This window comes from Labeo rohita, chromosome 22, assembly GCF_022985175.1.
Source record: "Labeo rohita strain BAU-BD-2019 chromosome 22, IGBB_LRoh.1.0, whole genome shotgun sequence".
Taxonomy (NCBI): Eukaryota; Metazoa; Chordata; class Actinopteri; order Cypriniformes; family Cyprinidae; genus Labeo; species Labeo rohita.
Window position 1 is genome coordinate 61,622,699 of NC_066890.1, and position 16,367 is coordinate 61,639,065.

General features: G+C 36.0%; 1 protein-coding gene across 1 annotated transcript; it reads left to right on the forward strand.

Moving 5' to 3' along the window:
- The first annotated feature begins 1,836 nt into the window (after positions 1-1,836).
- Positions 1,837-14,674, forward strand: LOC127153301 (uncharacterized). The gene is made up of 5 exons (XM_051094334.1): positions 1,837-1,935; positions 2,207-2,530; positions 8,783-8,995; positions 9,168-9,231; positions 13,858-14,674. The coding sequence occupies exons 1-5, from the start codon at positions 1,875-1,877 to the stop codon at positions 13,916-13,918; spliced, it is 723 nt and encodes a 240-aa protein (XP_050950291.1). The 5' UTR covers positions 1,837-1,874; the 3' UTR covers positions 13,919-14,674.
- The last annotated feature ends 1,693 nt before the right edge of the window (positions 14,675-16,367 follow it).

Genomic DNA, 16,367 nt, shown 5'->3' on the forward strand with positions numbered 1-16,367 from the left:
ACTAGAATCCTATTGCAGCACAAGCAGTTTAGTCACACAATGTAAGATCACAAGTTAATAGTCACATTCAGACAATATATCTTTGTTTTGAGAATGACCTTTGCTTTGTTATTATGGTTTATTAGGCTATTGTTATTATGTTTTATTTATTATGTTTATTAGGTTATTGTTTGCATTTGATCTGTTTAATTATTGCTGTTTGCAACTGTTCAGTGTTTTTTACTGTTACTCAAATTTTCACCTGTTACTTTTAAAATGATCTGAAATTAATTAACATTATATCACTGTTTGCCATTACTGCACAATGTTTTAAGAATTAACTACTTTTAACTAAACAAATAATCAAATAAAATACTGAATGGGAATAAAAAACTGCTGAACATTATTTTTTAAAAGTATTTTACATTTGCAGTGAATTGGTTTGGCAACTTTACAGCATTAGGGATGCGTGTCTCAACTGTACTCGGGTACTGTTCCAACTGTACCAAAAAAAGCTTCTTGTGTTTATGAGCTAATAAACATGAGTAAATCTACAGCACAATCAGCTCTCTAGCTTGAGTTGGCTAGTGTTTTTTTTTTTTTTTTTTTTTGCACATCAGAAATGTGATGAAATTTACACTGTGAGCATAGTTCGGTGCATTTTTTTTCGGGGGAGCAAAACTACCAGTGCACTGTAAAGAAGGACTGCAATTAAGACAGCCCTTAAAATGGGCGACTCCCTGATCAGTGCTTTAACTCTGTACTAAACTAGGGAGCTGACTGAGACACACCCTATATCTTGGATGGCTTGAGGGCATAACTGTCAAGTTTTGGATTTGAAAATAAGGGAAATTTTCTGGCGCCCGCCGCAAGCAGTCCCACCACCCCAACCAAGCTCCAGTATCCCTGACATTTTAAGACAGGTGACAAGAAAGCTAAAATCACCACTTGTCAACCACTTATAAACTACAATCGGCTTTATGCACAGCTGCACTACTTCCTGAACTTCAGGCAGCTCCTTTGTTTCCTGTCTGCCATTATTGGACAAACTGATTAATCCAGGTGATCAGTTTGTCCAATAATGACAGACAGGAAACAAAGGAGCTGGCTGAAGTTCAGGAAGTAGTGCAGCTGTGCATAAAGCCAATGATAGGCCTACCTTTGTTGACATTGACATGCTGTGAACATTCATAGCCTAAATGAAAACACAAAAGGGTATATATGAAGAGCATTTATTTAAAGGCTTATTTGCATATTTTCTGTTCATTTAACATTGCTTGTCTTTACATTTACATTTCATTTTCATTCCACATTCTTTTCACATTCACACACTCATTCATTTCATATTGCTTTTTTGTACAGTTTTTCTTTTCATTTCACATAACTTTTCTTTACTCTTTTAGTGACTTATTGTACTCATTTGTTGCAGACTTTGCATTCTTTAAGACTGTTTTGGCAGGAGTGCCTTCCTTCTCTGTCCTGGCGTCCATCATCAACTAGTAGCTGCAGGCTACTGCAGGTGGCAGATATCGCGAGGCTAGTGACAGAGCTCAGTTTTTTTTTTTTTTTTTTGGTGGGGGGGAGATACTTGAGAGGTATGCTTGAGGGTGATTACCTTTGGAATGAGACAGAAAATGTACCTACAAGCCACATACCAATGAAAAAGTGTCCTGGCAGTTGTCTGTGTAACAGTTTGTAAATGACCAAAAAAATAAAAAGAGACAGAGAGAGAGTTTTTAATGAGACAACTTGATGGGTGTCTTTCCTGTCAATCATTTGGATTGACATGCCTTGGGGGCGGGTTTTAAGGACAAAGTGTAGTTGAAGACATGGGGCGTGGTCTAATTCAGTCTGCATGGGTTTTCAAACCTGACAAATTATTTTAGACCTCTGATATGATAAAGAAAATGTTTCATACATTTGCGTTTTGCTGTTTGTGCTGTTTCCAACTGATTGGTAAGTGGAAGAAACGATTTTATATTTGTATGTTATATTTGTAGAGCTGTAATGAACTTCAGTTCCACCACCAATAAATTAAAAAAATGGAAATTTAACTACTGTTCAGTTTACTTATTTAACTCTTAAAATTAAGCCAAAATTCAATGTCCAATATATTACAATGTGTATTCAGAAATCGGTTTTGTTTGTTTGTTTGTTTTTTACCTTGTAATAAATGTGTAGCTGATGTGTATGTGTAACTAAGAAACTGTTTCTGTTTGTTCTTTAGGTGTATTTGCTGATGAAGTAAAGTCAGTATCAGTGATGGAGGGGGAATCTGTCACTCTAAACATTACTGTTACTGAAAAACAGAACATTGCTATGATCATGTGGAAGTTTGGACATAACAAATCACTCATAGCTAAAATCAGTAAAAAATTCACTAATATCGCTGTATATTATAAAGATGCTAATGAGAGATTCAGAGACAGACTAAAGCTGGACAATCAGACTGGATCTCTGACTATCATGAACACCAGAAGCACAGACTCTGGAGATTATGAAGTTGACATCGACAGCAGCAGAAAGACCACATTCAATGTTACTGTCTACGGTGAGTAGAGAATTACAGCTCACTACATATATTATACATACTACATATATTATAAAAGTGGTTCCACTCAAAGCAAAATTTGTCAGAATGCAATTTGCTCTCTCTCTCACACACACAGCCACTCAAGTACCCCCAGTCACACTTGCACACACACATACACACAGTTAATCCCATCCCCCAACACAGAGTTAGAGTGAGAGAGTTAGAGTGAGATCAGATGTTGAATAGTTTTTTAATTTTCTATTTTTAGTAGACTATTTTATATATCGATGGATCTAAGCATTTATTACTCAGAATGACTAGTTCTGTGTATGTTAAAAGTTTTGAAGTGTTTGGATGCTGCATTTTAAAATTACAGTTATGTTTTTTTTACTGATAGTTTAAGAAATCACCATAAATCAACCGCTTACCATGGTCGGTGTGAAAGCCGCCTTAATGCATTATACATTGTTGAAGTTTACAACATAGAGGTGTGCCCGGTTCGCTTACATAAGCAAATTGTGAACACTTTCCACGGTAGACCGTGCTAACTTGTCGATCAGCCACTTCAGACTCTGGCTGGAATCGGTATGGTAAAATCGATGCCATCTTTTCTATGTATTGACAAGTCTCCAGGGCTGTCAATCAGTTATGGCCATGGGCTGAGCTTTTCGTTCTCCGACACTTGTACGCGGTAGACCAATAAAGGATTGTGCCATCTGACCAATCACAGCAGTGAGGGCTCACGAAAGGAGGGGTTTAGAGAGACTGATTCTTTGAACTGCCTCGCACGAGTCGTTTATGAATAATTTAGAAATGAGGTAAAATTAAATCTATTTTTGGAGAAAACTGAAGTGTTTTTTGACCTTGCATACATGTATTATTCTAACTCTTCAAAACTTTTTTACGTAAGAATAAGTAATTCTTAGGAATCATGGTTGGTTTGAAAATTTTATCTAGCTCAGAGGCCGAAAAAACATGAAAAATATCATATATCATAATTTTGCAAATGAAGACTGTAATACCAAGGGTGACCACCAAATGGAGTGATAGCATAAGGGATCGTTTTAACTCCCAGTCCTTTTTAGCTCATTCTCAGTGTGTCACGGTGTTGGTTTGCAGGAAAAGAGGAGAGATGACTACAAAGTCCAATGCACGAGTGTTTTATTAATCACTCCACAAAAGGCAAAAACTGACATGAACAATAGGGAATCCAGGGTAATCCACACAAACACAACGAAACAGAACGTAAACAGAATGTAATCACCGACAAACTTGACAATGACAACCAAACCTTAAATACACTGAACCAACCAATAAGGGGGAGACAGGTGAACTAAGACACAGTGAGGTATAAATTGAAAACGGAAACGGAAGGTCCAAATATGGGCAACACACGGAAAACACAGACAAAACCAGCCCAAAGGGTCTGACACAGTGTTTAAGAAGTTTGCATTTATTTCTCAGAATGACTAGTTCTATGTATGTAAAAAGTTTTGAAGTGTTTGAATGCTACATTTTAAAATTATGGTCATGTTTTTTACTGTTACTTTAATGAATCATCATAAATCAACCATTCAAGATATCCCAAATCCGCTCACAATTTAACATCTTCAGTATGTTGTATGATCTACAGTTTGGTGTAAATTCAATATAATTTGTATAAGAAGTATTCATTAATTCACAGCTATATTTTTCCAAAAAGCAGACTTCCTGTTGGTCGCAGCTAATAGGTGTAAATTAGAAAGTTGTCCAGCTTGATGAGAACAATATACGTACCGAGTTTGGTGTCTGTAGCTAAAACTACCCCCCCCCCACTTTTACCCCCCTCCACGCCCATTTATGAGCATTTGCCAGTGTCTAACTGTCATTAATACTGATGTGTGTGTGTTGAGTTTCATGAAAATCTAAGCTTATTAAGTGCCCCAAAAACACAGGAAACAAATGTTTAAGTTTAACAGCATTTGATGTATCCACAATTCTCACAGATTCTCATCGGCCCTGTTTTGACATTATTCTGATGAAGGTTGAAGCAATTCAAGTAAAATTAAGAGGCTGTAACGCCAAGCCAGCAGAGGGAGCCCTCACCCTGGGACTGCCTGCACGCTCCCTCTGCTGCTTCTACTGTCACTTCCTGTTTGGGACTATTTAAAGTGCCCCTATTATGCGTTTTCAAATATGTCCTTTCATGCAGTGTGTCATGTAGCTGTATGTGAACATAAACTATCTGCAAAGTTGTGAAGCCGACAGTGCAGGATAAATAAAGTCTATCAAAAAAAAAAAAAAACAGTCAACTCACACTTGCCTAAACGAGTGGTCAGGATTTCGAATCTTTCTCTGTTACGGCCACACGTCACGAAGTAACAGATTTGCATAATGTCCGCCCACGTTCTACATCGCGAACAACTTGCCCGCCCACACATGTCCATGGGGTTTACGTCACATGGAAATTTACATGTACATTAGACAGAAGACGCTGTATCCTACGCTGTGAGTAAAACTGTTTTATATTCACTTCCAAAAGATGATGAATCTACAAAGATTGTATTTTCTAGCGATGGTTCAAAATACGTAGTTGTGTATGTTATGTTGTGTAACAACCCTGCACATGTTTTGCTAACCGGCTAAATCACGCTTCTGTAGTTCTGTTGTTCAGCTGTGGACCCACTGTAGTCTGACAATTTGTGATTGATGCAGCTTGACTGTCTGTCTGTCTCATTAGTTTACGTGATGATAAAGGATGGCGCACAAAGCGGCTTTCACACCGAATGCGGAAAGCGCTGTGTTATGAAACCCATTCGTTTCAATGCCTTCCGCCCTGCGAGGACAGCTTGTTTCTGCCTCGACCAAAGCGGATGCGCAGCGGAGCACGCACGCCGCGGACAAAGTTCAAATGAGTTGTTCAAATGAACTTTTGCTGCTGCGCTCTGAAGGGCTGCACTGAACCCAGCGGCAGCGCAGCGCTTTCCGCGTTCGGTGTGAAAGCCACTTAATGCATTATAAAGTGTTGAAGTTTACAACATAGAGCTGTGCCCGGTTTGGTTATAAAAGAAAATTGCGAGCACTTTCCACGGTAGATCCTGCTAACTTGTCGATCAGCCACTTCAGCCGTTTCATCGTCAGACTCTGGCTGGAATTGTTATGGCAAAATCGGTGCCATCTTTTCTATGTATTGACAAGTCTCCAGGGCTGTCAGTCAGTTATGGCAATTACTCTGTTTGATTACCTGTTGCTCTGCCTCTGGATATTCGAGTTTACGGATTACCCCTGTTTCGATTGTTTGCCTGTGCGGACTGTTTTCAAGGTTTGACCCTTTATCTGCCTTTTAACTATCGCTCTCTGGATTACCCCTGTTGCTAAGGTTGCTCTATTGGACTGTTTGCTCGGTATTTGACCCACTGCCTGCTTAAACTCTCTGCTGCTTGGATTATGTTCGTGTTGTGTATACTATTGGACTGCCTTTCCGGTATTGACCCTCTGCCTGCTTTTGTGTACTCTGCTTCCTTTAATAAACACCCGCATTTGGATTCTACCTCTGCCTCAGCGTCCTCGTTACAGAGGCTGATTTAAAAGCATTTTGAAAATGCTTGAAAAATGCTGCTGCCAGTTGGTGGCGCTATAACTTTGACTCCTGATAATAATAATAATAATAAAAAAATAATACTAAACAATACTAATAATAAAAGCCTTTTTAGGGCTTTGGGCCCTAATTAGTTAACAAGTTACTGAATTACTGAAATACTTCTCCTAAAGTTGAACTTTAGAAGGTTTGGAAACACATCAATGTTCAAATTATCAAAAGTCAGTAGTGATGCACCAATCGTAACTTTTCATGACCGATTATTTACAAGTAAGTTCCAATCTGTTACCATTTTTTTAATATTTCGCAATATTTTTTTTTCAATAACGGTGATATGATTTCTGATATTTCAGTATACATTAACAGTGTTTCCCATACATTGATTTATTTGTGGCAGTTGTCTTTGAACAAACATGAATGCTGCACATTTCAAAATCAAAACGTGGTGTGGGTGTTTTAAATTAATGTATCTTTGAAGGCAAGTGACTGTCTTCAGAAAAGTTTCTAGTAATGAATTTGGTATTTTTTAATGACCCCTTGTCCAGCAGCATGTTTTTGTTGTTGCTCACTCTTTTTTTTTTTTTTTTTTCTTTGTTTTCTGCAGAACTTTTCATATTCTTTATCCTGACTGAAGCACTTTTGTTTCAATCTATAAGAATAATCAGCCTATGTTATACTGTAGTTTAGATAAATATATTAATATTAATGAAGTGAGTCACTGTTTATTTGATGGTGATTTCACATTTCTTGTTTGTATGAAGGCTAAATACAAATAAAAGGTGAACACTAATTTATCTGTATTTTCTTCCTTCTAAAACAGTGTAGTTCTATAGAAGATCAAATTCATTTTTCAGAAGTTTGTATAGACATCTGTTGTGGGCATTCTAGGCAGTAAGTCTGAGGCTTTTTAAAATCTTGTTCATATCAATACCGGAATTATATTGTATCGACTGAAATTAAGAAATATATTGTGATATAAATTTTGGCCATTTAGTCCAGCACTACGATCCATAGAATGATTCTATATACATGAGCAGTTTCTGATCTAATTTGAAAATCTGAAGCAAAAACAGAATGGTCTAACTTTATCTTTGTGAAATTATGCTACATAAAAAATATCTGCAGGAAACAAAAATAGCACACTGATTGATTGAGAGCGCAGATTCACTCTCTGACAGCAGGTGGTGCTTATGAAACAGCAGTGATACAGCGTTTCCCTAGTTACTGTAAACTGTAAACTGTAAACAAACAACAAACACTGTAGACAAAGCAGCGCTGCGCTTAGAAATTCTACTTTAATATGGATGATACAATGGCAAGATAAAAAGAAAATACCATCTAAGCTTTTCTGAGTTCCCCTTCGAACATTTTCTACTAGGATTATTTGTTTCGGGCTTGGCTAAAGTTAACACAATTTTATTATTTTTTTTTTTAATAATAATATTCCAGGACAACTAAAGATTTTCCAGGACCCATTTCATTAAAAAAAAATATCTAGAACTACAACGAATGGCTCCTTTGGACTACAGCATTTGTTTTCCTGATGTTATGATGTCACAATGTGGCCCATTAGAATATCATTCAAATAAATCACGTCTAGTGAAATTCAAATGGTTGTGGGGTGGGTAGGGACGAGGTGGGGGATTAGCCTAACTTTAGCATTGCAGCACAGAGATCAGCTTCTGAGACGCTTCAACGAGCCTCAGAGACACCGCTGGTATAAACACAAGCATTGAATAGAGTGCCTGTGATCTAGTCCAGTGGACGATTCAGAGGCGTAACGCACCGCAAACATGTGCAGTGTGTAGTAAGAGATGTATTCATCATACAGTGTGGATAGCTTCACTTATAATGTTTTTTTTAAATAAATAACTTGCACTAGACTAGGCTAGGCTAATCAGTGATGATGTTCTTTGATAATCTTAATGTTAGGCTGCTTTTAGCCTTATGCTGGAGCTGGTTTCGGCAATGAAACTCAGTAGATAAATTAAATAAATTGGCACAATAATGTCATCTATGGGCGATCTGGCCCATCTGATCAATAAAGTGCATCCATCCATAACAAAATGTGCCTCACATGGCTCTGGGTGGTCGATAAAGGCCTCCTGTAGCTAATCGATGCATTTTTGTAAGAAAAATATCCATATTTAAAACGTAAAAATCACTTAAATCTAGCTTGCGCTAACAGTTGTACATGGAACTTGCTTCACTGATAAGGGGTGTGGCAGTACTGAAACACAGTCTAAGCTGTTCGCCAGTCGCAACACAGTGGGACAGCTAACCAATCACAACACATTTACTTTTTCGGATGACGGGCCTTAATTAAACCTGGAACTAACTGAGCCATTTGTGCCAGGCTGGTAGAAAAGTATTGTAATAATGTAAGTTATGTGAAAAATAATGACTTTTTCGAACCACCAAGCATGAGAGGATGTTCTAGTACACCCCCAAAACAAAATCAAGACTTTGTAAAAGAGCATAATAGGACCCCTTTAAATATGAAATTTCTTAATGTGAAAAAAAAAAAAAAAAGATGCTCATTTTATTACAACTTTTATGTGCCACTGCATCTTCACACACAATCTGAAGCAGACAAAGATGCTTGGGCTTAACTCAGCTGTGTTGTTGTTTATAGTGTTTGTTATAGATCACACACATTTACTCACACTAATGACTCTCTTTACATGCTACAGTGCCGGTCCCACAGTCTTCCACACAGTCACCATCACAGTCTACTCCACAGTCTCCATCACAGTCATCTTCTTCACATTATTCAGAGTCTGAACCTCTGTCTTCAAACTCTGCATTGCTGATCTCTGTTGCTGCTGTTGCTGGACCTCTGTTGACTGTAGCTGCAGTTGGGATGATCTGGATCTACAGAAAACACAGAAAAACTGATCAAGAAGGCAAGTGTTACCTAATACTGATACATCTGTAAAAAATATGCATTCAATAAAAGGATATACTTTAAAAATATATCTGAAATGAAAAATCATTATGAAGAAACAGATCTAAATTCTTATATCTTACGATTGAGTTCTAATATTTTATTGCATCTATTCTTGTTGTTGGAAACAGTTCAAATTTGTGAGGAAGAGATCACACTGATCCGATATTCTACAAAAGAAATGTGCAAAAATCGGTAAGATCATTATTTGTGTACATCTGTGTCTTGCCCTTAAGTTTAAAGTATATTCACTTTGTTACATTATTTTGCTCAGACTTCTTCTTTGTTTTTTCTTTAACAAAAATACTAATAATTTGAAATTAAGTTACATACATTAATTTAATTTTAAATTATTAGTATTAATATTGAAAAATAAAGGTTCTTTATTGGTATCAGTGGTTCTATGAAGAACACTGAACTTCCATGGAACCTTTCAAATTCAGAAAAGGTTTTTATAGTCAGAAAAGGTTATTTAGATTTTTAAAAAGTTCTTCAAAATGGTTCTTTTATGAACTGTTCAATGAAAGGTTCTTTGCAAACTTCTATGTCACATCAAAAATACCAGTGCTTTATTTTTAAGTCTATATGTTGCAGCATATTCTTTGGAATCTCTAATAGCCAGACTATTCAAATTGAAAAATCATCATCAAGACTACTGAACCACTTGAGTTTTTCCATGAAAAGATTTAGCAAATGGATAGCAAAAACAGGAAGACCTGTGGGGGAAAAAAAGAAGAAAACAAACGTGCAAACTTTAAAGTGCTTCATGTCTCCTCTTAATATCATTAACTTCAAAACTACAACAAATAATAAATAAAAATGACTAATACTTGAATTTCATTAACAAAAACACTAATAACTGTACAACAAAGAAAATCTTTCTGTTAACCAGTGAAAACCATTTTTACAAAAGGATTGTAAAATAGTTGCAATTACATACCTACTCAATATAGAGTGCAGAGTGCAGGATCTTTAAACTTCAGATGAAATGTGACAGTTTAGTGCAGTTTTGCTAATTGAGCACGTGTCTCCCTGGAAACAAATAAAATATGCAAATATTTTTGCTGATTTAAGCAAGTATGTGTAGGAGAATGAACATGTGAGAAATAAGAAATAGAGACATCCATGAAATATCAGTGAACAAATTTGCATTTTCATTCAGCTTTTTAGTGCTTATAAATGGAGTACTTTATCCATTCAGAATATGAATACAAGCTGCATTCCATAACTTTTTTTTTTTTGTTGTTGTTAAAAATTAACCACATAACCAATATTCAAAAATATCTTCTTACCTTAGTCCAGTTCACAACAGATAAGCTTGTAATAATGTTTTGAGTGGCTCTGGTCAGTTTCCGAGTTTGCCTGCATTTATATGTCAGGTCTGTAAAAGAAGGAGTCCTGGCTAGTATGCTATCACACACATGCAGTAGCACTTTCTACCAAGGGGAACCAAACACGATTTCTACCGAGGGGGTTCTTATTGTAGACATACTTCCAAGACGTAGCATCTGTAATTCTGAAGCACTGGTGCGTTCACTGACAGCCACACATACTCCTCAAAACATTAGATTCATCTGTACTGAGAAGCCATACCGATGCACAGCCCACATAAAGATGATAATTTTGCAAACAACTGCAGTTGCAGGTTTCAAACAGAGATGGTGACAAAGAGGCAGCTTTACAAAATGAAAATTAAGCAATGTAGGAATGCTAGGAGTGTAACGATATTCAAACATACCGAAAAACTGCAATACACCACCCACAATACATAACTGCCATACTTAATAATTTATACATTTATAATAATAACACTATTATAATAAAATGCTATGAATTCTTAGAGTTTTGTTGCCGTGTTTCTGCATGTTGTTTTGCGAGAAGAACACGTCCACAATAGGAGTTACACATTCAGAGCAGCGCAGACTATGGAAGAAAATTAATGACAAATGTCTTTATGCTAAAGTTAAGGAAACTAAGTAATCTAAAGCAGAGTTTTAGGCCACTAGTATTTTCATCAGCTAAAAAATGGTTTAAAGTCAGTTAAAGTCAGTCTTTTGCTGTAGTGTGACAGTAGGAAATATCAGTTTACATTTCTAAACATTCATTTTGCCATTAATTATAATAATCCAGTGAGATTTTTGTATGGAGCACAGGCTGTTGTCAGACTCCTTGTGCAAACAGAGATCTGATCTCTCCATCATTCAATCCAGTCTGTCTTAAGAAACAGAAAAAACGGAGACAGACTAAATCCAGAAGAACTGTGGCAACATCTCCAAGATGCTTTAAGAGTCCTATACCTACAAAGCTACAGTTAAAATGTTTAGGCAGTTAGGCACATAAAATGAGGATGCTGTCAAAAACAATGTCATAAATAGATTTTCTTTATCAATGAACTTTAATAACTAAAATAAATCAGCATTTGATGTGACCATCCTTTGCGTTTAAAGTAGCTTTTGCCCTAGGTGCACTTGTGCATATTTTTTCAGGTAACTTTGCAGGTAGGTTACTTGAAACATCTTGGAGATGTTGAAACAGTTCTTCTGGATTTAGTCTGTCTCAGTTTTTCTGTTTCTTCATGTCATTCCAGAGACAGACTGGATGATGGTGAGATCAGATCTCAGTGTGGAGCACTGGCTGTTGTCAGACTCCTTGTGCAAACAAAAATCTCACTAGATTATTACAATTAATGGCAAACAGAATGTTTGGAAATGTAAACTGATGTTTCCTACTGACACACTACAGCAAAAGATAGAAATAACTTACTTTAAAACCATTTTTTAGCTGGTGAAAATACTAGTGACCTAAGATTTTTACACAGTACTGTATGTCTTCATCAGATGTAATGTCAGTGTGCACATCAGCGTCAGGTAAAACAACATTATAATTTTGTTTGCGTTAGAGGAAACTGCTTACATGTAGTCTACGAGGAAACAAGTAGCAGTGAAGTTGTTGAATTAAACGTAAACACAATCAGCTTTTCTGCACATTGATACTGGCCTTGATAATTATAACTTCTATTTAGTGCTTGCTCCATTTCTGCAAATCTGTTTCTACTGGCCGCTTTGGCCTCAAAACACTGATAAAAAAACTGGTCGTTTTGTCGCCTTGCGACACCTGCTGGTGAGCGACTGACAGCAGCTGGAGATTGTGCATGTTGTGATGTGGATGTGAAATGCCAAATTTTCTGCCGAATTTGAACCACTGAATTTGTGGAAGTGAATTTGTAAAGTGAAATAAAATGGACCGAAATTTGCCTGTCAAATATTGTACATCATATTTTTAAACAGATTAAATTTTTGGGAAGTGAATTCTGAAAGGTGAATACGAATTTTTGAATTTTTAGTTATGAAAATGTGGGTGAAATATTTTGAATTGAAATATTCACAGCTTAAATAAACAACTATGTTAAATAGCAGTACCTAAAAATGCAAGCCCTAAAAATACAAGGCATTTTTTTTTTTCAATTAGTGCAATGCTTTTTTTGTTTTAAAGACATGTCATTAATTTTCTTCCATAGCAGACCTTCACTTGTGATATTTGGGCCATTTTGTGCAGACACCCTATAAGTTGTAATAAAAAGGTTAACAAAACGTATTCTATATGAGACAAATCTGATGAGTTAAATCCCATTGTTTAAAAATCCACTATCAAAATGCTTCATTCCACTCATCATCTTCAGAGTGTGCAACTCAAAATAGAAACGCAGAACTTTAACTACTGACACATTCAGTTTATGGATCTTCCTCCTAACAAGCTGATGATCTGAATCAGGTGCGTTAAATGAGGGAGACATACAAAATGTGAAGAGCGGTGGGAACCGAGGATAGGAGTTGAGAACCACTGATATACATAAAGTTACAATGAGAGCACTACTATAAAAATGTTGGGAATTCTTAGGGTTTAACTGACATTTTCGGCGTGATGTTTTATATAGCGAGTCCACAGGAGTTACACATTCTGTAACTTGAGAGCATCGTGCGTAATTCTACGCCATCCCACAGATTTCACAATTATAAAGCATGAAATTCCCACAAACATTTATGCTCTTTAGCATGTTGGTTGAAATCAAAGATTATCAGAGCAGATCAGACCAGTCATTTTAAAACTTTCTGTGACACAGAACTTCACAGACAGTGTGAGTGATTGAGTGGTAGCCTACCGCCTCTTCTCCCACTCTCTCAAAATGCACAAATGGCCTCAGATAACATCCACAATGAGTTTGAATGCCAGAATTCCCGAATTCCCGACTGTCAGATTGAGTTAATACATTTGATTATTGTTATTATTATTAAGTGAATCGAGTGTTCTTTAGCATTACTGGTGCCATGAACCCTACCTCGACAGCAAACCGAACAGAACCGAACTGTGGCACTGGTGTATCGTTACACCCCTAGTAAATGCAGACTTACAGATTATTAGGAAAAATATTTGAATTTAATATCAAAATATTTCTGAAATGCTGTTCCATTTATCTGCTCTTGACTTGTTATGCTGCCTGGTGCTTAAGAGCCAATGCCACTCCATCTGCACTTTAGTACAGCACTCTCACTAATTTCAGAAGCACCATCAGTGATCTGATTCTGGAACCGGATCTGGTCTGAACAGACAAATCGCATGTGAAAATCAGATGAATATTTTTGTTATGTGAACAGGCTTTTATATGTTGTCAAGCAAAAAGGCCTACAGCTGTCCTTCAAAAACACAACATCTAACCTCTTTAACTGAAATTTATTAACAAGCAGGGCATTAATAATGGTTGATTTTTTCTTATCTCATGGGCATGTATCTCTTTATATCTTCTGTCTTTGTATTTTCCAACAGGAGCATGAGGTGGTGGATGCAGGTGTTGTCACAAGACGTTGAACTAGTTCCTCTTTACTGATTTTTGATCTCTTTAATGATATTGTGACAAAACTGTTGAACATGCAAAAGTGGTGCGTTTACCTTATGTTTCAGGGTGCCAAAAAAAAACACCTGTTAAAGTGGATGTAAATAGCATCACTTGACTGTCACTCTGAAAAGTTGTATTACCTTTACTTAAAATGTTTTATTTATCTTGTGTGTACCATATTTTCCAGAAAAAAGACCCTAAATTTGCACCATCTCAAAGTTTTGTCTGTATATAGGTCAAATCTTATTTTTACTTTCAGAAATAATGTAAAATAAAATGAAACACTTATAAACTTGATATAATGAAACAGAAAGCTGATCTGGCTTTATCTAGATTTATTGGTTCACGCATCTACAACATTTAGTGCAAATGTTTCCATTTTAGCAATGTAAAGTTTGCTAAACTATTATTTACTGTAAATATATACGTTTCATGTAAACATGGTTTTGTAGTAACGTTTGTACTGTACGTCTGTACAATATGTTATTTGCATTAAGCAGCTTTGGAATAAGTCACAGCATGTATCAGACAATAAAAATGTGACATTCTAGAGAATACAGGTATTTTTGGGGGTAGATTTTTTTGATGTGATTATTGTGATCCTGCATGTTAATGGATGTTTCAGTTATATAAAGACCAAAAGGTCAAACATATTCACATACAGAAAAAGCTGAGCATCATGGGGCATTAACCGGATTTTATTAAAGATTTTATTCATGTAAACCTTTGAGTTTATAATCCAAGAGGTTTTTACAGATTATGTGCATTTATAGTCTATAAAGTGTCCTCTGAGCTCTTAAGAACTTTTAAATATAATTAATCTACATGTAACAGACTTCTGCATACATTTAAAATTCAGCACATGTTCTGGCAAAAAGCACAAAGCTCCATCTAGAATCTAAACCTCATAATATATTATTAAAATGTACTAAATTGAGAGCTCACATGGGAACCTTGGTCAGATATCGGTTCACAAATTTTCAGTGAAATAGTTTGCATTTTGACTGCAAAGACAATTGTATTTTATCATCTACAACAGCATTTTCTTTGTTTTTTTAAACTATTGGCAAACTGTCTTTTCACTCCTGCATCTGTTCAACTGTCTGCAACCATGTTTTCATTGCAAAGACGGGGTTTGCACAGACAGAAATCAAGACTAGTTTTAAAAATCGCTGGAAGGGCAAATGCATAACTATTTTTCTTCAGGTCTCCTGACTGTGTGTCTTGCACACAGAGAGCTAGAGCATATGTGAGTCACGTTTGTGTGTGTATTGATTGTGCAGAGTGGAGTTAAGACAGATTAAAGCAGATTTTCCCAGACGCATCTATATCACAAGCTTCAGTCTCACTTCTGATCTCATCTGACTGCGCTGTTCTCAGAGCTCACTGGTGCAAAATCAGCTCGTAAACATGCTTCAACATTATACAGCCTTCAACTGTTAACATGCAAACATTTAGTACTGTTTAAGTCGGTTATTGCTAGTACTAGTGCTGATATAGACTGAGTATTAAAGTTGTCCAAAATAAAATCATATTGTGATTATATATAAATAATATCAAAATTATTAAGATTTATTATGATTACTCATCTGAGCTCTTAAGAACTTTTAAATGTAATTCATCTACATGTAACAGACATTTGCATACATTTAAAATTCAGCACATATTCTGGCAAAAAGCACAAAGCTCCATCTAAAATCTAAACCTCATAATATATTATTAAAATGTACTAAATTAAGAGCTCACATGGGAACCTTGGTCAGATATCGGTTCACAAGTTCTTATTTTTAGTTTTAGTGTATTTTCAGGAAATTAGTTGACTTTTAACAGTCATTTTATATGTTCTTGCAGCTTATTCTCCTCAGTGCATTCACATTAAAAATCACTGGTCGATAAAACCTGAGCAATAAAATCAGCAGAGTGACAGTATACATTTAATTTTGTGATACATATTGGCAGCAAACAGATGTTTTTGGTTTATTATTATTATCAGTACTGCATTTCAACAGACCCAAACCCCAGAAGGCCTCATTTTTAGATTCGGAAAGAAATGTGGTTTTGTCTGTTGGGTAGACAGTTTGTACATGAGAATGTGGAGAACACTGGACGTTTGTGGTTAATGTGCATCAGTGTCTGCATGTCTTGAGGCGTGGATAGTGTGAGTGCGTGTTCCTATTAAGGCTGAAGAACTTCCACAGTTTCACTTCCTCTTTCTGAGAAACAAAGTTTTACTGCAAAATAAAGTACAAAAAAAAAAAATACTAAATGTTTAACAAAAACATACTCTCTGTGAGATCTTACTGTGTAATTGTGAAATATTAAAAATATATCATATGCTTTGTGTACCTGAAATATAAGATTGATATTTAGTGGCATACACATTGCTCTATATAATCTTGACCTTATACAGATGTGACCCTGCAGATAAGAAGTGTTAGTT